The following is a 23,353-nucleotide window of genomic DNA, read 5'->3' on the forward strand; positions in this document are numbered from 1 at the left end:
TGTCTTGCCAGCAAAATGGAACAGGTGGCACAAAATCATTTATAAGGATAACTATAGGCAATGATGGGATTTGGTGGCCTATAAAAGTAGTAAAAGATTTGGGATGACTGCCAGAGTGGTGATTGTTATCCCAGTGGGATTTCAGAGTTTACAGGACCGATATTTCAAAGGAACTGACCTCCCTCACCACCACATCGACCATTTCATTTACTACTGGAGAGTTAAAAATTATTTATGCTTCTTTGAAACTCAGTCATCTTAGACACACAGAAACATAGACAGTCCTCTGTCCCAGTCTATAAAATAGAACACCAAGGGTTTCTTATACATCTCCTCTGTAAATGGCTAAAAGGTAGCAACTTTAAGCAATATGTTTTTTTTTTCTCATATGTCCGTTTTCCATCCCTGAATTGATGATGATCTTGCTTTTTGCAGGTTCCTCCTCATTACGAGCCTACCCCCTGATCTCAGTGATCACACGGCAGCCTCCTGGCCTGTCTCAACTCTCACAGCCTTCACCCTCCTCGCATGTCATTCCATTGCTTTCTCCACTGCAAGTATCCAACTCACGGGCTGAAACAGCAAACAGCGAGACACCTCTGAGCATCAGCAGTGAATCAGATGTGGAGCAGAACATCTCTAGGGTGAAAAAGCCCCGTCGTAGTCGGACAATCTTCACTGAACTGCAGCTTATGGGTCTGGAGAAGAAATTCCAGAAACAGAAATACCTTTCTACTCCAGACAGGTGAGCAAGGGCCAGAGAATTGTCTAATGTGATTGTAAGCAGATTTATCTACCTGGGTTCATAAGAATTACTTATGAACGCTTTGAAATCACTTCAGCTTTTTTTTTTTCCCAGCACCTCCTGTCCCGACTCACCAGTATGAGAAAACCCCCAAACACTCATTTTTTAGGCAATTTTTGAAATATATTTTGTGCGGGATATTGCACTTTTATGATGAAGAGTAAACCGATATGTGTCTCCATCAGGAGCAGTCAGAAAAACTTTAAGTTGTGCACTCCACATCACCTTACCCCAATGACCTCCCCAACCCCAACCACCACTGGGATGAGGGGTCAAAGTTACTCCTTTTCACACAACTTCAAAAAAAAGGGGATTGGTAATATAGGTAACATGGAATATCGTTTAATGCTTTTTAGAGGATGCTGATCACAAATATAATTTATTTGATATTTGATTCTTTATGGGTGGTCCTAGCCCTCTTAGAGCCCTGCCCAGAAGGTCAAAAATGACAAATTTCAAACAGAAGCATGTTTGGTGTCATTTTAGACTATTTCAAGGTCAGTGATTATGAATATTAATATAATAGGTATAATTTTTTTCTCTTACAATAAAGAATATTTTAGACTTTAAATATTGAAATTAAAGAACACACTTTAATATTTCAAATATTTATTGCAACTACTCTTGTTTCTTCTGTACTTATACCTCATGAAGTAATACATTACATTTCTTATGAACACCAAGAATACAATACAATACAATACAATTTAGTTTTGTATAGCCCAAAATCACACTGGAAGTGCCGCAATGAGCTTTAACAGGCCCTGCCTCTTGACAGCCCCCCAGCCTTGACTCTCTATGAAGACAAGGAAAGACTCCCAAGACAAGGAAAAAATGGAAGAAACCTTGGGAAAGGCAGTTCAAAGAGAGAATAAGTGCAGATTACACTAATTCAAATTTTTGAATACTATGATAGGCAGACTTGCGAGGCATTCCAAAAAGGTTGAATCTGAAAGGTTTTTAACAAAGTCTCTGTGTGCAAAATTTATAATTTTTCATCTTATACATCTTTATACCTCTGAAATATAAAGATAACATGCATGTCTTAAAACACAAATTTATTATTAATAACTATCAATAATGTTTTTTGTATTATCTATCTATTCATTAATTTTCTGATTTGGCTTATTCCATTAAAGTTTCCAGGCTGTCTGTCCTGTCAGCATTGTGTACAAAACAGGAACTGATACCAGTCCACTCCAGAAGACCTACACTCGCTAATAGTAGGCCAACATGAAGTCAGCAGTCAGTCCAATATTCAAACTTTGATGACTGTGATGAGATTTGAACTTACTGCATGGTCCTAAACACTGAATCACTTTATTTTTATATTGTAGTGGCTACAATAATTTGCAACTTGATGTGTACTCATTTTTACTATGGTCAGTACCAAAATTGGCTCCATGCTATCTTGTGCTGACCAATAGAGTTACTAAAGTCCAGGAGGGGGCTACATGCTGGTGTCATTGCTGAAGGTCCACAAAGGTTTCCACTCAGATTTAAGCTTCCATCACTGCTGATAATATCACTAAATTGCATGGTTTACATTTTTCAGTTCTGTCACTGTTGATAATGTTATTAAAATCTAATTGAACATGTACAGTATCTGCCTTCTATTTCTGTTGTTTAAAAGCAGTTCTATATGTGGTATAATAGTTAAGGCACTGGGCATTACATCCCAAGTCTGCTGGTTCATTTTTTGCCTGCGATTCACTGGGTGACCATGAGAGATAGAGGAGGTTAGGAGCACACGTTGATACAGGACATTGTCGCACCCACCACATGACAAACCAAATCAGGATCCTAGATTAGGACCCGAGTGCAGCCATGCAATGGGTGACACCTCTGCACCACACTAGTTCAGATGGAATGGAAGAGTGTGCGGTTTTTTATGGTGGCTGGAGTGCCAATTCTGTTACCAAACCAAGGTTTTTCCCTGCAGGTTGGAGGGCCTACATCATGAGCAGGTCACTTAATAATCTGTTTATACTTCAGCTACAAAGAAATGTCAGTTGTAAAAAATCCTAAACTTGTAAATCACCATGGATCACGGTGTCTGCCAAATGTATAATAATTTATACTATTTAAGCCTTAGAGAGATAATGAAACCTATCAGCTAAGAAATTGGACTGAAGTAAAGCATACTTCTTGGTCACTGTATGTGACCATTAAGAAGTTAATGTACTTTATCTACCTGGCTAAGAAAATAAAAATAATAATTAAACTATATCTAAGTGGTGCAGGAGGTAGTTTCATGAAGAAAGGCATATTATACAATCCCAATTACAGATGTCAAGTTTGACAGCTCCTCTAAATAGAAGTTGCTTAATTTGGCATTGGCTTTTTTAAATATTTAAGTTCATGACTCTAACATGTAATAAACTTCTGGGTTTCTAAAAGCATGCAAGAGAAAACCCAAGTTTAAAAACACAGACTTAGAAATATAGCTTAGGATTGCAAAGTGCAATGACCTTTTGAAGACAAGCACAGAGAGACAGAAATTTTCTAGTAACAGCTAAGTAGAGCCTATTAAAAGAATTGTGGTTGATGATTATGGCAGGTTTGCAGCCACTTTGCAATTATCGAGTTCTTGAGTTCTCCCCTTTTAACTTAAATGTTTTGGAAGAAAATACAGTTTGAGGACACTTATCTGACAGATAAAAAATGGTCAAAATTAGATCTTGCTAGAGTAGAGTAAAACCAAAGATACCATTAAAATCCACAAGTGCATTGTTGAAAAATAAAAAAGTCAAGGTTTTGAAAGAGAAGAGGAAGCCTAGACCTTACCTTGAGATGAGTTGTGCGTAAATGAAAGACTTAAAACATGAATGAACTGAAGCAGTGGAGCCAAAAATAATTCCAAACTGTAAGAGATGATAAATAATGATGCATTTTACCAGAAAATAGCTGGCTTATAGCTAAGTTACTGCTAGTGAAGGTGCCTCTGAATCACAGAATGTACTTATTTTTTCACACATGGGTGTATTTTTTTTCTTGAAGAAATAAGGACACACTATAATATTGTATGTATTGTTTGTTATCTGAGGTTAGATTGATCCCATTTTAGGGCTTAAAGAGCTGGATAAGTAACTTTTAGTTAGGCCCTGATATGTAAAATCATAGATGTGATACGGGTGAACTTTCTCTTATATGTGACACTTTTTCATTCAGTATATTTATAAAATATTTTAAAATGGTACTGGCTGCTCAGCTAATAAAGTTAATGAGGAAGTAACAATTCACCTCCAATGCTGTTGCATGCTGGTCAAGAAAATGAAGACTTGAAAAACAAAGTGATAACCAGCCCTGAGTGGCCATTCCTGTGATAGCTGACTAAAGAAAGGCAAAAACACCTCACAGTTTGAAAGCGTTCATCAGAATGTCTGTTTTTAATCTTTGTAAGTGAAAAAAAAAAAAAAAATAAGCACGTTCTCTGTGATTGCACTGTAAAGATTTCCTTCAAAGAAGCAGAAGACCTAAAAAGAATGCAAAGATAGGCAAGTGTGATTATATTTCATTATAAAATTAAATGTTTTTCATTTTTTTGCCACTAGAAAAGGCACTATATTAAATGAAGTAAATTTCAATGCTGACAGTTCCCACTCGTTTAACTATGAATTTCAACAGTGGATTTGTTGCCCTTGTTTCTACAGCACTCAGGATCTTTTTTGCTTTGGCTTCCAAAAACACCACAATCTAACAATAGTAGCTGATTCCAAAAGCCTCATATGCACGTATGTTATATCAACTAATAAACTAATACCAAATCTGACACAGTATAAGGCTTTGTGATAAGCGGTTGCACGGTGGCAGGTAATGTCACATACAAATCTGACCCAATTCTAATGAGATAATTAAGGCAAAAGTACCCTGGAGAAACATGAGAGATGTAAGATGTTGGATTTCCTTGCTTTTTAAATTTGAAGCTTGATTTTTTTTTCTTTTTTCTTTATGAGTTTCTTTCTTTTTAGTCATGCCGTAATGTAAGACAATGATGAACACATTGAACAGTAATAAAAGTGACAATTAACAAATAAAAAGGAAAAATGTACTCAAAGAGAGAGAGAGATTATTGCATTCATATTTCAAAGCAGAGGTAAATGATAGTAAGATTACCTAATTCTTTATTGAATGACATTTGATCCAGTCATGGACCGATCTAATTTTTACACATAATTGAACATTTAACTGCCTTTTACCAATTTTCAGGGACAAGATTTTATTTAATTTTTTATTTTGATAGCATTATAGTAGAGAAGTAGATAAGATTGCCATCTACCAACTTTAGAAGGCTTTTGCTGAATCTTGGCATGGTCATTGTTTTTGTGGAGTTTTCACTTTCTACGCATGTCTGCATTGATTAGTGACTCTTTATTCTCCTGGTAGTGTATGCATGTGTGTGGAGATGTGCGAATGTCCTGTGACAGACTGGCAACTTGTCCAAGGTCAGAGTGTTATGCAACCAGTGCTCTGTTTTCTCAGAATACAGGAATGGAAAGAGCATTTTTTGGAAAATGGATTGACATAATATTTGTCTAGTGGCCTCTGAATGAATCAGATAAGTACAAGTGTAGGTGACTGCAATGGACTGGAATCTTATTGAGGGTCAGCATCTGCCTTATGCTCAAAGTGCCAGAAAAGATTGTAATCTTCTGTCCACCCTGTAATGGAGGAAGTGAATTCAGAAAATGTGGGAGCAGCAGGGAGTTTAGACTTCCATTGCCCAAAATTCTATCATGGCTAGTTCTACAAAGTATTGTGAACATCTTTTGGGATGCAAGAAGTGTACAATGTTACACAAAGAAAGAAAGAAAGAAAGAAAGAAAGAAAGAAAGAAAGAAAGAAAGAAAGAAAGAAAGAAAGAAAGAAAGAAAGAAAGAAAGAAAGAAAGAAAGAAAGAAAGAAAGAAAGAATACTATATGTATGTCAAATGATTATTCATGCCATATTTCATCTGTGGACAAATAAAATTCTATCTTTCCATCCATCCATTTTTTAACTCATTTTAGGATTGCAGTCAGTCCAGCACATGCTCACATACAGGGTGAATTTTAAATTGGCATTAAAACCTTCTGGTATTTCTTTGGGATGAAGGCCAGAGAATCAAAAGAAAAACCCAGATAGACACGCTAAGACCATGTCAAATACACACAGAAGGTGACCAGATGTTTCGAGATTTGAACCCGGCATGCTGGCATTGTGATGCAGTAGAGTTAGCCACCTCATGCTATTAATTACATAGAAAATATTAACTATTTAGAAATTATTTAAGACCTAATACTATGTTTTATATCTGTATAATACACAGATAGGTGCAGTTCTTGTGTCTTACGAACAGGTTGCAGCCCATTATTATGTTAATGTTTCAAACAAGGGCAGCATAGTGGCACAGACAGGTGGTTTGTGCATTTCACGGTGATCCATCTACTTTATGATCCTTTTTTATTGAATAATTGAAAAGTCTATCAGCAGAACTTATCATTCAAAACAAGTTCACTGTATTGCACATGTATACACAACTCCTCCATACACAGGGCCAATTTACCATTTCCAATCTGAAAATAATGCACAGCTTTTGGATGTATACATGTGCAAAGAACATGGAAACTCCACACAGAAGTTGCCTGAGTTCATAATAGCACCCAATACCGTATAGCTGTGAGTTAGCTTTGCCAACCACTGTCCCACTAAGAAGTAAAATATGAACAAATGCAATAATTTAAGCCAATCACTTCATCAATTAATTTATGAATCGCATTTTAGATTTAAGAATACTTGTCCACTTTTGTCTTGTTTTCTTCCTCAAAATGGCACTAAAGTGATATTCTGTAAATATTAGTTAATTAAAGCATTAATCTTGATAGATCAAACATATTGGGATATAGTACAACAACAACAACAACATTTATTTACAGTATATAGCATGTTTTTATACAAATGATGTGGCTCAAAGTGCTTTACAAGATGATGAAAGAAAAAAGAAAAAAATATAAAAATAAAATTAGGCAATACTAAGTAACAAAGAATAAAGTAAAGTCCAATGGCCAGGGAGGACAGAAAAAACAAAATCTGCAGGGGTGTCCGAGGCCACAAGACCTCCCAGCCCCCAATGGGCATTCTACCTAACATAAATGATCTCAATCAGTCCTCATGGTTTACAGGCTTCATGTGGAAGAGTTAGATAATGATGGTCATGTGGACCTCTGGGCTTCAATCCATCAATGTAGGGACTGCATGGTACTTTGATCAGGTGGTGGTGGTGCAGATTGCCACCACAAAAAAATGGAAAAAGAACAGCAGAGAAAGTAGGGGTTAGTACGGATTGAGGAGCCATGATAAAAAATGATAATTAAATGTATATACAGAATATCAGGGTAACACTTAAATTAAGCTAGGAGAAAGCACATTAAAATAATGGGGTTTAGCAGTTTGTTTAAAGTACTCCACCGTATTAGCCTGGCAAATTTCTATCGGTAAGCTATCTCAGATTTTAGGTGCATAACAGCAGAAGGCAGAAGGGGAATCAACTACTATACAGCCTAGAGATCTTACTCCTTTAAATCTTAGTGGATGCATTTATTAAACTTCAATGCACAATGTTTAAAATGTTTAACTTGAAGGCTAATATACCGAATACCATAATAATCTGTTTATTTTAATGAACTGTCTTCTAGGCTGGATCTGGCACAATCTCTAGGGCTTACTCAACTGCAAGTGAAGACCTGGTACCAAAATCGCCGTATGAAATGGAAAAAAATGGTAAGGCTGATTGTCAAGGGTCAGATACTGTATGTGCTGTAATATGGAAACATAGTAATATATGATGTATACTGGGAACAAGGTGTCATAATCAGGCTGCTGCATTCTGTTTTTGAATACTTAATCTGTTAAAATATATTGATTACATGACCGGTTATTGCATACAATCAATACTGAATGGCTTATTAATGAGTGGCAATAAAAAGCTCAAGTTACATTCTATGAAGGACACACATTGTTTTAAATTAGATATGGTGAAAAATGAGCCTTGGCATTTTATATCCATCAATTGTTCAATCCATCCATCCATCCATCCATCCATCCATCATCCATCCATCCATCCATCCACCCATCCAATTCTTAATTCTTCTTATTCAGTTCTGGGTCAGGAAGAGCTAGTGCCAATCCTGGCAAGAGTAGGCGAGGGTGCTGTCTGTCACAGGGCATGCTCACATACCCATGCTCATTTATCCAAGGGCAGTTTGTGGTAGCCAGTAAACACATACATCTATGAGATGTGCAAGGACAGCTGGAGTACTCAAAGGAAAACGATGCCAACCTAAGGGGTATGTGTACACTCCACTTAGGCAGTGCATGGGTTGCGATCTGAACTTAGGACTTTAGAGTTGTGAGACAGCAGTGGTCATTTCTGTACCACCATACCATCCACTTTCTACTTCAGATTGCTGACACATTTCTCACAATGTGCAGTGCAAGGAAAAAAAGAAAACATTCAGTGTGCCTGTCACAAATGATTAACTAAGTTTATTTTGTTTGATTAAGCAAGGCCTGGAAGCCTTCATAAATTAAATATCAGTTATATATAGGTTTATTAGTGTCATTTAGTCTTTAATTGCAAGCTGTCTAGAAAACATCTAGCAGCTAGTATCTAGTGTCATTGAAAGTTCTGTAGATATTAGTTTTTGAAAGTTTCTCTGTAATTATGTGGTGTTTTCACAAGTTTCATCCTAAAAGGCAACATGGCTGTAGGACTATAATGTTTTCTTTCACTATATTATCATGAGATGTCAGATTGTACCAGTTCTTAGTTATGAATTTCAGACTGATAATAAGAAATGGTCCATGAGTAGAATAAACCGATTACATTTGCTTCTGCTTTTCTTGCAGGTGTTGAAGGGGGGCCAAGAAGCTCCAACAAAGCCCAAGGGGCGGCCCAAGAAAAACTCCATTCCCACAACAGAAGAAATTGAAGCAGAAGAGAGGTTAGCCCAATTTGCCAAGCAGAAACAGGAATGCCAGGCCATACCAACCCTGACTGACTTGTCAAATAGCCAGCCCCAGACCCTCAATGTACAGCCATCACAAACAAGCCAGCCCTCAAGCCCAGTGTGCACCACACCAGAAGAGGCACCCTCAGCTCAGCAAGACAACCAGCCTGTGAGCTGAAGTACCACGCCATAGACAAACAAGACAGAACTCTGAAACGAACCGCTTCCTGTCACTTGAACGCATTGCAGTGCGCTTCTGATTTCCTGTTGCTTTGCAATGCTGGTCTATAAATCAAGTTATGTCCTGAAGGCTCAGACATTTGGTGGGGGGTAAGTGTGGATTCTACCAGGATCAGGAGAAAAAAAGTTACAAAAATATCATGACTATCTCAAGTTCCTACTGAAACTGAAGAGACATTGCATAGCAGTGTCAGACAAGCAATTCTTCCTATGCCAAGATAAAACCAAAATGCCAACTATCCATGGCAGGCAGGAATGTTTGGAAATTATCCTGGATTTGACATGCTGTAGCTGACTAGAGAGGGAAATTTTAACCCTTTAACAAGAAAAATTCATGGAGCAACCCACTCAGATGGATCTTATGCCTTACAATAGACAGAAAAAAAACAGTTGTCGCAATTTTGTCCATGTTGGGGTGATGGTACCGCTCACTTACCCTGACGCACTCATGCAACCAAAGAGAAATGTAACAAGTTTTGTAATGCACGCTAAGAAAACAGACTGTCACTGTGTTTACAATGGAGCTCTGTTGCCATTCAGTTCATGCTGTATACAATGCCAGAGGTTGATAAATGTGTAAATTTGTAAAATTGCAAACGGTTGTATGTTTTTATCATGAATTATTTTACTTTTCAAGTTATCATTTAAGAAATGAAAAAGTTTAAAACTAGTTGTAAAATCATTTATAAAATGTCATTTTATTTACTAAGTGCTGCCTTCTGAAATTTGCTTTTGAACACAAATTTTCGGGATTTGCGATGAGCAGGTTTAAAAGGCCGACTGTCTAAGATGTGGCTTATTCATAATCTTTATGTTTTATGATTGATGACAAGAAACCAGCAAAGAAAAAATAACAATGAGTGAAATGACTACTAAATACATGCCTGCCCCTAGGCATTTTTTTATTGTGTTTTAATATATATTTTAATTTGGTGTAAATAATTAACAGTTTGGTGAAGCTAAAACAATGAAAAAGTATGTTTTTTGACAAGAAAAAGTTAAAATGTATTATTTCTCACAGTGTTGCTGCCATTTTTACTGTATACTGTATATGTGTGAGTTTGTATATTTAAATGAATTTAATAAAAAAAAATACGAATTCCATCAAATTTTTTGACATCTGCTCATTCACCATTTTAGAAAGCCAATCAAACTCGGAATTGACTTCCTAGACGAATCAGAGGCTAAGATATACAAGTGTAAGTAAGAGGTGCTCCCAATCGCAGAGTTGTCAGGTAGAATCATCTTTTGTAAAGCTCCGGATCGTCTTCTTAAACCGTCTGCATGTTTTATAGGTCAGAAAAAGGGCTCAGATTACCGCAGAATAAATGGACCAACAATCATTTACACGGAGAGACGGTGCACATCGTTATTAAAATAGTGTGACCAAAGAGATTTTTTTTTGTTATTTTGAAAGTGATGATTCTGCTGACAGTTTGTCCCAACTTGATAGTTTGGCATTGAATGAACAATTGCATTTTCAGGAGGGGTTAGATCTATGTGAAGATAAGTAAACACCTAAAATATTTTGTTTTGCATTTACTCACACATTGACATTTTTATTAATACTATACATGAGTGTCATCCAGGGGACAATGAAAAGGAGAGTGAAGGGTGGTAATGGGACAGTGAGCTATAAAAGATATTCGATGCCAGAAACCAGTAATTCAATTACAATATATAAATGAGTGGGATTAATCCTTCTGATAAACATACTTAGTATTTACATCAGCCATCACCTAATTCTAATATAGTACTGCAAATTATATGTTCATTTTATTGACTTGGGTAACACTAATTGTTATATTCTTCAAAATGAGATCTGCAAAGCAAAGGACACAGAGCCAATGAAACACAACAACTGTGTGGCGGACTCAGCAGCTCAATAATGCGGTGCGTCTCTGCAGATTCCTCCCACTCCTTTCATGTGTTTGTTGGTCTCAGTACAAAGGGCACATCTGGGAGAAGAATTGTGTGAACTACTAGCAGGAAACTACTTGGCAATGCAAGGAATGTAATGTGCCACTTTGTATCATTCTGGACAGGCACTGTTTTCAACACTTGGGCATGTAAATAATTTTTTTAAATAAATGTATAAAATTTTTTGAGGTTTGAATGAAAAGAAACATGCTGAAGGCACATCTTTGTAATTTTATTTCTGAAAACTGTTAGATCTGTCAATGTTTTGTATTTTTTTCAATGACGAACTGAACATTTGAAAGGTGTTTGACCAATTTTTGGCCATTTACACCAAACTATGTGCTGCAAAAAGCCCGGCTCCTAGAAACTACCAAAATCGTCAGAAAAAAAATTGAAATGCAGAGTCGGAGGTTTCGTTTTGCAGACGTGCTCCCCCTCTTTGTCTATCAGTGGCTAAGCGAGTTTGTCTCTCATTTGTCTTTCCTCGGTGGTTTCACTTTGGCGATGGAGTCGCTTTCTTTCAGCTCATGCTGTAGCCTCGAACTTCTTTCTTTTCCGACTCATTAACTTGGGACTGCCTTGCCGGCTCTTTGAGCTTCATGCTGTAGCCTCTGTAGAAGAAGAATGTTCTCCTCAGCACCAGGTATTTTGTGCGTTTAGTAAATTAGAATTTTTATAATAACTATTTTGTAACTTGCCAGTGAGAGACACTTTGGCTTATGAACTAACAAAAAATATGTTATTCCAGGGTTCAGGAGAATAGTGTCCACATGAATAAAATCTAAGCTGTTTCTTGTTTTCCCTTTCTCAGAGTGAATGTTTCAGGGACAAGGGTCACAAGGCTGCAGAAAGTACATGTAGTTTATGCAAAGGCGTCTCTCCTGTGCTTAGCTTTGAGAACACAGATAATGCTTAGCTCAACAGACATATTGTTTAACTTTACTGTTTTGATAAGGATGTTCTTTCTGTCTTATTAATCATGAGATGCTGAAGTATAAAAACCCCTCCTAATTTTTTCTCGGTGTTCAAAATTGAGCTTTGTGGCAATAAGTTATGCTCTTTTGAATCTCTACTTACTGTGACTCCGAATGAATAATAAAGAGAACTGAAGAAATATTATCTGCCTGCTTTCAGTGTGCCTTTTTCGTCCACACCTCACACTACCAGGCCGGATGGACAGACACACACACATCCACATGTAGAAGTTTATATATAAGATTCTTACCTAAACTATATTTTACATAAATGGCTCTACTAGTCATTACTGAAAAATACAACTTCTACTAAAAAAAAGATATATAACACTTGGGGGAAAATTCAATTTCATGCAATAAACAGGCAAACTTCAAAAAATACTGCAAAATACACTGGTCAACAGGCATTTTGCTACTAAGAGTCTTTCACTTTTACTTTAACAAATTCCACTTGCTGACTCCAAATCTGAAGACCATTTTCATCCAGCACGTCCCGTTTTTAAGTTATGATGTTCAAGGTCTTGGACAACTAGGTTGACTAGACAGTAAAGGCGATGCGTTTCAGCATTTAAGAAATAAGTTTGGTAAATTAAGAAAGGTGTTTTTGCTGGTCCTGAAGTCCGTGAACTGATGCTTGATGATGACTTCAAAAAGAAACTGAAGCCAACTGAATAAGGCAACTTCATCCGTGCAGGTTGTCCAGAATATTTTTGACAGTCACAGAGTAGAAAATTATGCTGAGCCTGTGGAGAATATGCTGCTTAGCTTACGGGAGCCAGAATGTCACTGAAGACACATTTTTTTACATTTTCATCTCGACTTTTTTCCACCAAATCTAAGCAATGTCAGCAATGAGCATGGGGGAAAGATTTCATCAAGATATAAAGGTGATGGAAAAACCGATATCAGGGAAAATTTACTCCGAGCATGATGAGTGACTGCTGTTGGTTCTTGCAAGGAGAGACAGATGTGCAGTACAGGTGCAAGAGCAATTGCCTCAAAAATTTTTTGAGCATGCTGACCTCACTTTTACATTGAGGTAAATTGACATAAACTTGTTTTAAAGTGTCTCTGGTATCGTGTTCTGGTTTGTTTTCAGAATAAACACATTCAAAACAATTTTGGTGGGACATAGTGCAAACTCTAGATATTGTGTTGATATATTATATTGATATTCAAAAGTGTCAAAACAGCAATGATGTGTATCTCAAAAATCTGACGTGCTAGCTTAATTCTAATGTTATGTATGAAATCAATGTAAAAACTTCATAAAGAGCTGGTCTGAAGTTCACAGTAGCAAACAAAAAATTATTTTTTTGTAGTACGAGTGAATGGCTTAGACCTTAGATGGTTTATACCAAAAACCTAAAACAGCAGAAAACATAACAGATCTCCTCAGTGGATTTGTTATGGAGTTAAGAAAGAACCTCTTGAACAACCTTGTGTCCAGCAGGTAGCGATTACCTTCATGAATCGTCCAGATTCACTGCTGAGAAATGCACTGTGGAATGGCACTTCTGCTTACAGTACTGCATCAAAGCTCTAAAAACAACAATGATAAAAAATGAGAAATAAATAATTATTTAATGTACAAACAAGATCAGGCATTCTGGGTAAACCCATTTGAAATTCGGCAGGATGAATGCAGCTGACTTTCTGTCAGTTCACAATGTACAGGGTGTCTAGCAATTATTGTAACACTTTTTAAAACTTGAAAAATAATATGATAAACCAATTAGTGTTTAACTAGAAGTTTTGCACCCTTTTCTAGAAATCTCTGGAAACAGAGTACTTTCTTAGCATTTCCCCCTGGAAGAGGTCAAGAAATACATTTCTCACAGACCGGTTACAGCGAACAGTGGAAGCAAAAAACCAGGATGGTATAATATGTAGCATAAAAATGAAAGATTAGAAATGTAACATAACAATAATAAATATTATGTATTTATTTAGCAGGCACTTTTAATCAAAGCGAAGCAAGTTATAATACATACAAGAATGATTAGAAGGTGCGTGCATCAAAAGCAGCAGTCAACATGATCAAAAAACGAAGACAAGGGAGTAGTACTACTACTATATACCGGTCAGCCACAACATTAAAACTACCTGTCTGATATCGTGTAGGTACGCCTTGTGCTGCCAAAACAGCTCTTAACCATCAAGGCATGGACTTCACAATACCCCCAAAGGTGTCCTGTGGTAAATGATGCCGAGACATTAGTAGCAGATCCTTTAAGTCTTGACAAGGTTGGGCGTCCATGGATCAGATTTGCTTTTCCAGCACATCCCACAGATGCTTGATCAGAACTGAGAGCTGGGAAGAATTTGGAGGGCCACGTCAACACTTTCAACTCTTTGTCGTTTTCGTCATTTCATTCCTAAACAATTTCTGCAGTGTGGCAGGTACATTACCTTGTTGAAAGAGGCCATTGCCATCAGGGAATACTGTTGCCTTGAAGAGGAGTATGTGGATGGCAACAATCTTTAGGTAGGTGGTCTGTGTCAAAGTAACATCTATATCAATGTATATAATATATATTGTAGCGTGCAGCCAGGGCGCCTCCACACTGGGAAGACTGGGGAAGGAAGCTTGGCCGGAGTATTACCTCTCTTGGGTCGCTAGATGGCAACCCTCCTGGGATGCAGTGGTGCCTCGGATTCAGGGCTTCATGGGAGTTGGAGTTTGGTGCAGCCCTGTTGGGATCCGCAGGCTCTGCCAAGAGGGTGCTGCTGAGCCCTTATGGGCAGTTCTTCCACCACAACCCGGAAGTGCTGCCGAAAATGAGTAATCAAGCACCCTGAGCACTTCCGGGTGCTTTATAAAAGGAGGCAGCAGCCACTACTCAGGTAGCCAGAGTCGGAAGGAGGAAGATGAAGCTTGACCAGAGTAGTGAAAAGGAAAAGAGTGCAGGAAGACTATTGTGTTTGTGCTGTGCTTGTGCTTCGCACTGTGTTGTGCTTGTGGGAAACGGGGGTAGGCGGTTTCCCACGAGGGAAAAAAATAAAAAATAAAACATGTGTGCCTTGAACTTGTGTCCCATGCTTGTCTGTGTCTGGTTAAGCTGGCGCTGCCAGCCTGGTGGGCCACAATATAAACATTTTTTTTGAGCTTCTGTAAAATTTTAATTTCTCCTTAGGTAAATATAAAGTACTAGCCAACCCGTGGTGTACCATATGCCGCATAATCAGGCTGGGTTTTTAATGATTTTTAAGCACAGGGGAAAAAATTAACATTGGAAAAATCTGGAGGAGAGGGGAAGGATGCCCATTACGCCCCATCCGTCATGCTAGTCTGCTGATTTCTCGTTCAGTAACCTGTGGAGTAGTGATGGGCGGAGTGAAGTCTCACGAAGCATCAACACGTTTGAAGCAATTGTGTCGGAAATCGTATCGAAGCTTCGAAGCATTTAACACTCACCTCTGTAGTGACACTTCCTGGCCATTTTTTATTAACGTTACAGAAACTTATGATACACTTCAATGACGTCTGTTGAAACTCGTATTGCTTTTATTTTTTCGCAGCTACAGACTGACAACGAACAGAAGGGTTCATCAGCAGCTTCTAGTGTGTGATGTGTAAAAAAATATAAATATAACTTCTTTAACTGCCTTGTGGCGCTGTAGTAGTACGGCTGTTTTGCAGTAAGGAGACAGTGGAAGATTGTGGGTTCGCTTCCTGGTTCCTCCTTGTGTGGATAGCAAATTATCCGCGACAAACAAACTGTTTCACACGCTGCAAACCAACCCGATGTGTAGTATACGCCGCTTTTTCAATGTTTTTTAAGCAGAGGGAAAAAATGAACATTTGCAAAATCCGTAACGCTGCTTTCAGTAAGTACAATGCACACGCATTTAGTTTGGTGGTGACTTTTTGCCAGCTGTCTTTCCTGGTTTGGGCTGTTTTTGCAGTGTTACCGATTGTGCATATTAAATCTTGAATTCTTTTGAGTAACTAATTAACTAACTAACACCCACCACTCAGCTTGTGTGAAAAAAATGCGCACCGTTCTTTCATCATTTTGTTGCAGCAATATACATTGTGTTTTCACTCAGCAGGTGCGCATTCATCTCGGATTATTACATCCAGCTAATCTGCTACACGACTGCGTTTGAATAACCGACTTATCCCTGATGAGTTTCACCGGCATTAATGATTAGGAATCTGGTTGGAACAAAACACTGCAGCCACAGGGGTTCAGGCAGGACCGAGTTTGGGAAACACCGCTGAACACTCGTGGCTCTTGCCAACTCACGGCGTATCATATGTCACATAATAATGTATTGATTGGGTGAACACTTTCTGAACAACACAGTTGTCCAAACAGAAGTGAAAGTAAAATCGAGCCTGGTGCATTCTTTAACTGCATTCTCTGTCTTGTAGCGCAGTGGTAGTGTTGCTGCTTTACAGTAAGGAGACTGTGGAAAGATTTTGGGTTAGTTTGTGCTGCGTTTGCAGTGTTACCGCCTGTGCATATTAAATCTTGAAATCCTTCGAGTAACAAATTAACTAACACCCACCCACACACACACAGCTTGTGTGAAAAAAATGCGCCCGTACTTTCATTATTTTGTTGCAGCCTATCAAAAACTTGCTGCCCCCAACTCAAGGTGGCTCAGTGGTCCATGTGTAGCGTACAACAGATGAACATAAATTACGCCGTTTTTTCCGAGGCGTCGCGTTCCAGTTAGTGGGTGTGGCTCTGCGAGTTGTCGTCGTATCCAATGGTCATAGAGTTGGTGGGCAAGGCTCTTTCCTACTTGTCGGCAGCTTAGTGAATCCACGCCTCTTCCTGCGTGCTTTCATGGGTGTCTTGTTTTGGTGTGCGTGGCTTTCATGGGTGTCTTCCCCCTATGGCGGCGACTTTTGTGAATTACATATATAGATAATTTAAACCTAATCTAAACAAGTACCGTATTTTTCGCACCATAAGACGCAGTTTTTTTTTCCCCAAAAGAAGGTTGGAAATGTCTGTGCGTCTTATGGAGCGAATATTGCGTCACAGACCAAGATGTGTCGACATCCAGGGGTAGAGGGCGACAAAACTCACTGTTACGTTACAGGCATTCCCTCTGTGCTTGGAGGAATGTTAGAGCTCATTGACTTGGCATCTAATCCTTGCGTGTGCGTAAGTTGCGAAATGTAAACAAATGTAAATAATGGCAAGATGGCATCGACATCTCACGAGGGAGCGAAGCGAGTGCAGAAAACAGATGTTTTGCGCATTATCACTGAGTCGGACTTTTGTTGAGAGTGATCAGGAGATCGAACAAGAGAATGAGGAACTGGCATCAGCTGATCGGACACCAGCCGATTGCCGCCCCAGCCTGAGCGCATTCGTGCACCTATGGCAAGGTTTGTGTGGGAGGAATACCTAGATATTGATCCGTGGGAGCCAAACTGGCTACCGGACTTCACAAGACAGTATGACTTTGCTGTTGGACTCGACAGATTACCAGCCGCTGGACTACTTCAGGCTGTTCTTTCCTGAAGCTGCCTTTCAGCTACTGTCAGACGAGACAAACAGGTATGCAGAACAATTTTTTGAATCGAGGGCTGTGCTTGCACAAATATAGATGGTACTAGACTGGCGATATAACTTCAGGGAGCATTGGTCCAAACGTGCTTTGTCCCCTGGTGGCTTTGGATAGGTTATGCCATGTGATGATAGGTACGTGCTCCTGCAAAGTGATTTGTGAGCAACTGAGCTTCATAAAATTCTGACACTAGCGATGAGGAGTTCTTGGGGTTTCCATAAAACTAGAAGAGTGCTTGAACCTTAAAGTCTCTTCCTTATTTGTTAATGACAGTGATGATGTTTCTTAATACCGCTGTTGAATTTACATGGTTGAAATATTATTCTACTATATTTTATTAAACATATTAGTACACCATTTGGTTCAGAATATTTTTCTTCTTGTTTTCCTCCTCTAAACCTAGTGCGTCTAATGGTCTGGTGCGTCTTATGGTGCAAAAAATACGGTAATTCATTAAAGGGTTTGGAATGCAGGGTTATATAGCATATTGTGTGGAGCACAAGGCCAAGGACCATGATAGCTAAGCCGAGCAACATACCGAATGTCTGAAGCCACATCCAGAATATTTTGTTCTGTATGAATGATTTAACTATGCTGGAAAGATTAACAGTGAGAAGCATTAGACATATTCCAGGGTAAGTATTTAGGTAAGACAGAAAGAGATGGATCTTATCATCTTAAGTAAAATGGAGATTAAGAAGTGACACGATTAAATTATGAAAGCCACAAGTAAGATGGAGGCAGAACAAGGGTGTAGTTGTTAGCAATGCTGAGTCACAGATCCTGCTTTCTGGGTTTGAATTATATGCGCTGTTGCTACTTGTGCGGACTTTGCAAAGCCTGCCTGGGTTTCTCTCCAGTTATTTGTTCGTTCGTTCCTCTCACGTCCCAAACATTGGAGTGCTAAGTTAAATAGCAGTGCTAAATTTGCAGTGTGTGAGTGTGAATGGACCCATCCAGGGTTGTTTACAGATGGAATAAGCTCAGGCCCCTAGGCAACCCTAAAATGGTTTTGAACTTGAAATTATGGATGCAAGCTAATTGTTATTTTAAAATTCTTTTCTTAGGGCACACATGTAAATTGCTTAAAGCTAAATTTTTCACATACATAGATTGATATTTCTTCACAGGAAAAAATGAAAGAATACATATAACAAACACATTACAAGGGGCATAACTGAAAGAAACAGCTTTGAGACATTAAAATCTTAATTGGACAATATTTTGGAAACATTAGATGAGTAAGAAATAGCAAGCCATGTCTTGTTTCCATTAAAACTGTTATGGTCTTACATTTGTATGTTGTAATTAACAGATAAGCACATCAGTGGTGTTAAAAGAGACTTATCCGAACACACCGCTCATCATAGTTGGTAATAGATGGAATATGGTAGCCAATGACCTAAAAGAGTTCCACACACGTCAGCGAGAACAGAACTACTGATCAGGGCAGTATGGTCTGTTTCAATGAATCCTTTATCCTGATGTGTCCTTAATGAAAGCTGGCAATTTAGTTTAATCATGTCAATTGGGTTTTTGTGGCACATGTTTGGTCTTTTATTATGAACACGCCAACTCTTGAATGCCTCAAGATAATAACAGTACACACTGGTTGAAATTTAACATTAATTAAAGAAAGAAATGTCCTCTAACAAGACAATTCATTAATCAGCAGGAGAAAAGTTGCTCATTGTATCTTTTAATTACTCCTCAGCAAGATGCCTTGGAAGGAGCGTTCTTCAAAAGCAGTCCGTTACAGCATGGTCAGAGAAACTAAGAATATAAGTTCATTTTATAAAGTGTTGAATTCACCTAGCAGTGTCAATCAATGCATATATGTTACTCTGGCTGGTTCATTGGTTTACACCCAAATGATTTATCTACTCTATATATATATATAAAATCCTAAGTCTTAAAGTGCAACAATTTTGTGCAACGATTTTATGTGACTTTTTATGTCACTGTTTTGTCACGTTTTTTTGTCACGCTTTAAATTGGGCTTATTTTAAAACCTACATATATATGTTTGGTATCATTCTTTTTAGAATTTATCGAACTATAATGTGATGTTGCTAGATTTTCAGATTCTTATTTTTTTTTTTTTATTCTTATTTTTTTAAATAATAAACTAAAAAATATCAAGAACTCACGTCCCGCGAGACGAAACTTTGTGTTAAGAGATTTAACCACACCCGGGGCCGGAAATAAAAGACAAAGAGTAGGACAGCTGTTGTACAAGCTTTTAAATTTTCGAATCGTAGTGCAAGATGCAGATCACGCGGTACAGCAGCGGCACAGCAGCAGCAATCCAGCAGCTGATTGAGCAAAGAGGAGGTAACAAAAACTATTTGTTTCCCATTGTATCACCATTTACGAGGGGGTTCCAGAGGAGCAACAGTGTCTCCTTGGGGTGCATTCATCCCCCCTCTTCAAAATGCGAGCGGCAAAGATGCGAAGTGGCTGGCCCATAGCGCAGGCCAGGGGGGTTGGCGAGCGAAGAGATCAGGGGGAGAACCCCCTAGTATAAAATAAATTTCTATTATATTATACTAGCTGTGTAAGCCCGTGCTGTAAAAAGCCCTGGGTCCTAGAAACTATTGAAATCGTCAGAAAAAAAATTGAAATGTAGAGATGTCAGGTAATTGAAAGGAACTACTCTGGGTGCCATTTAGGTTTCGTTTTGCTGACTTGCTTGCCTCGCTTGTGTATTAGCGGCAGAAGGAAAAGTAAAAGGGATACCACATTGCCGATGTGCTCGTCTGGCTTGCATTAAAGATTCTCTCTTTCTCTGCGGTTTTACTTGGCAACAGAGTATCTTTCTTCTTCCAACTCATTAACTTGGGGCAGTCTTAGCTGGCTCTCTGAGCTTCATGATGTAGTAGCCTCACACTTCTGGGGCCGGACAGACACACACACACACTTCCATGTGTAGATGTTTAGTTTTCTGTTTCCTCAGAGGTGGAACCTTTACCCTGACTCCACCTCTCACTTTCGGGCCAGACAGACACATACACTTCCACACATAGACGTTTATATATAAGATTCTGGTTCTTCTTATACCTTTGAGAAGAGCTACCACCCTTGAAATTTCTGTGTATATAACAATTGTTCATTCTCATTGTTAATAGGACATCTGCTGATTTCTTAGTCATCGCTTAGTCATCCTTTAGTGCATTTTGTATATTACATCAGCCTTTTCTTCTGGTACATTATTTACTTGACCATCTCAGCATTTTTCCTAAGCCAATTCTTATATTTCAGTGTACATTTTGTTGTTCACTTGACCTTTATCTGATTTCCTGGTGTGGCTGAACAGGTTTCTGACATTTATTAAGCCTGTTATTGCTATTTCTTTTAAGAGGAATGCTATGGTTACCCTAAAATTACTCTTCCACAGTACTGTTACTCATTATGTATATCCCTTCATTGCTGAAGTGTGCTTATTCTCAGAATTTACATTTTCAGCAGGATAATACTGGCAAAAATGTTCAGAAATTCTTACAATGCTTTTGGAACATTACAATGAATTCTGCTTAAGGCAGACAGTGCAGAGGCCTCACATCTAAACATCAGTTGAACAACTGTGTAATAAGATGAATTGAGCTGTTACTGATTAGAGACCTACTACCAGCCATTTTCTAACAGCTGTCATACACACTGACATAACCATTAGGTAACTTCCATATAATGTACTCCCTACACGTCATGGAGTGCAGTCTTTACATAGAAATGCTGTTCCAAGCCAAATGTAGAGGCCACTATAGCTAAAATTCTGATTTTTGGATGAAATCTGTTTTTTTTCTTTGGATCTTTTCACGCGATTCAAATTCAATATGACTATTGTAATAGAGGTGCTATATTGCGTCCACACAGTCCCAAAAAGCACAATCCACCAATACAAAACTCCCTTCTGGCACCACCACTCCTCCCAGCAAGCTTCGTCCTCCTCCTCCCGACTCTGGCCACTGAGTGGTGGTTGCTGGCCCCTTTTATATCCCACCCGTAAGTGCTCCAGGTGCTTGACCACCTGTTTCCGGTTGCATTTCCGGGTGGGGACTGAAGATTTGTCCAGCCAAGCTCAGGGCCCCATGCAGTGCCCCCTGGCGGCCACCGCCAGATTCCAACAGAGCTGTGGAGAACTCCATCTCCCATGAGCCCTGCGGGAAGCTGAGGCACCGCTCCAACCCAATGGGGCGGCCATCCAGCATTCAGGGGGAGGTATTGCACTGTCCAGGGCTGCTCCCCCTGAATATACAGTGAAGGGGCATCCTGGCCGGGTCCCATGCGCCACACTATGAACAGTTATCTATCCTGGGAGTACCCCTGTATACGTTAAATTAATTAAAAAAAAATGTCAGAGAAATGTGTCCCTATTAGACCAACATGAACACCAGTTTCCAGTGCAAGATGTCTGCTAATTCATCAGCTCGTAATTTCAGGGATGAGAAGTAGAAAATTAACAACTGTTGTTTGAGTGGCAGTTATCATTGCCATATATGTTATGTGTACTGTACATAGATTCCATGTGGACACAAGAGGGAGGGATGCGGGGGTAGATCTGGACAACTTGGTGTAACAATTTTAGAATGTTGATGGGGGCATTCGATTACTTGTGCCAACATCTGTCTTCAAGACACTGCATTGGAGCAGAGGGCCATACTCTCGCTTAGCTTTTCTCTTTTTGTCAGCAAATCAACACTGCGTCTGTTCATTTACATCAGGCAGCCACAAGATGATGATCTTTGGAATGTCCAGTTGGGGAAACATAAATTTCCAGACGATTCAGATTCAAACAAAGGTGACATTCAAGTTGCAAATGTCTGTATCAGATTTGGTACTACATAAAAACGTTGTCTGAATCCAACCTAAAAATGTGTGATTACATGTGTGTTTTTTTGCTATTCATACTTCTCTTAAAAATATCAGATCTAAATAAATAAATAATGAAACTCAGAGTTGAGCTTCAGTGTGAACATGTTGTGTTTCTAAAATTCAGATTCAGATCTCCTAAGAGGCAATCCTGTTGAGCTACTATTATGATGAGTTGGAAGATGACTCTGAGTGATCAGCGCAACATACCTTTTATGACATTAGTAAATGTTGGACAGTAACAAGGGTGTCACTTTCTGACCACAAACTCTTGTATGATGGTATGCTCGCTGTAATGTAATGTGACTCATCAGGTAGGAGTTGTGAGCATAGGGAGAACATCTTCATAAATGACAGCAAATCGAGCTCAGTGCCAGAGGTCTGAACACAAACAGGAACTGTAGGTGTACGTTTTCTGTATGCAGATAGTTTATCCTTTACATTTTTTGTAAATTTCTGAGAAACATTACAGCAGCCGTTTGTTTATAGATGTTGATGGAATGAAACAATTTGTGTAAAATTAAATTCATAGCAAAACTCAAAGTTTTCAGTTACAATAAAGATAAATACATAATAAATGGTGTTTTGAGCAATTGAGATAGGATTAAAGTTTTAATCCTTGTCTGCATTTAGTGCCAAAAGAATTCAAACTGGGGGGAAAAAATAAGAAACAATCACTGAACTCATTTTGTGCCATTGTATAAACTGTTATGTTTGCAGTTAAACAGACACAGAGACAAATAATGACCAAAAAAACATTAAACATGAAATTGCCTAAATCTGATAACCAAAGGACATCTCATCTTTCAACAAAGCAGTTAATCATAATCAAAAATTCAAAGTAGGAAAACAAAGCAAGAATTTTTAGTACCAGAATATCAAACATGGTATCCATACACCAATGAAGAAGTCTTTCGTTTTAATCCAAACTCAGATACCAGGAAGGTGAGTAGAGATGACATTTGAACTGCGGACATGATGACATCACAGGTCACAACTTTCGGTCATCCTTTGGTGACAAC

At 38.6% G+C, this 23,353-nt stretch overlaps 1 protein-coding gene across 1 annotated transcript in view; it reads left to right on the forward strand.

Annotated features, from left to right (window-relative positions):
* barx2 (BARX homeobox 2) overlaps nucleotides 1–10,146 on the forward strand; it is a 45,134-nt gene extending 34,988 nt beyond the window's left edge. Inside the window, exons 2-4 of the mRNA XM_028810344.2 lie at nucleotides 436–745; nucleotides 7,480–7,564; nucleotides 8,693–10,146. Coding sequence (XP_028666177.1) covers nucleotides 436–745; nucleotides 7,480–7,564; nucleotides 8,693–8,971 — 674 coding nt within the window. The 3' untranslated portion in view covers nucleotides 8,972–10,146. The remainder of the gene's footprint in view (nucleotides 1–435; nucleotides 746–7,479; nucleotides 7,565–8,692) is intronic.
* Nucleotides 10,147–23,353: the final 13,207 nt, after the last annotated feature.

Source organism: Erpetoichthys calabaricus, chromosome 9, assembly GCF_900747795.2.
Source record: "Erpetoichthys calabaricus chromosome 9, fErpCal1.3, whole genome shotgun sequence".
In the NCBI taxonomy this organism is placed as follows: Eukaryota; Metazoa; Chordata; class Cladistia; order Polypteriformes; family Polypteridae; genus Erpetoichthys; species Erpetoichthys calabaricus.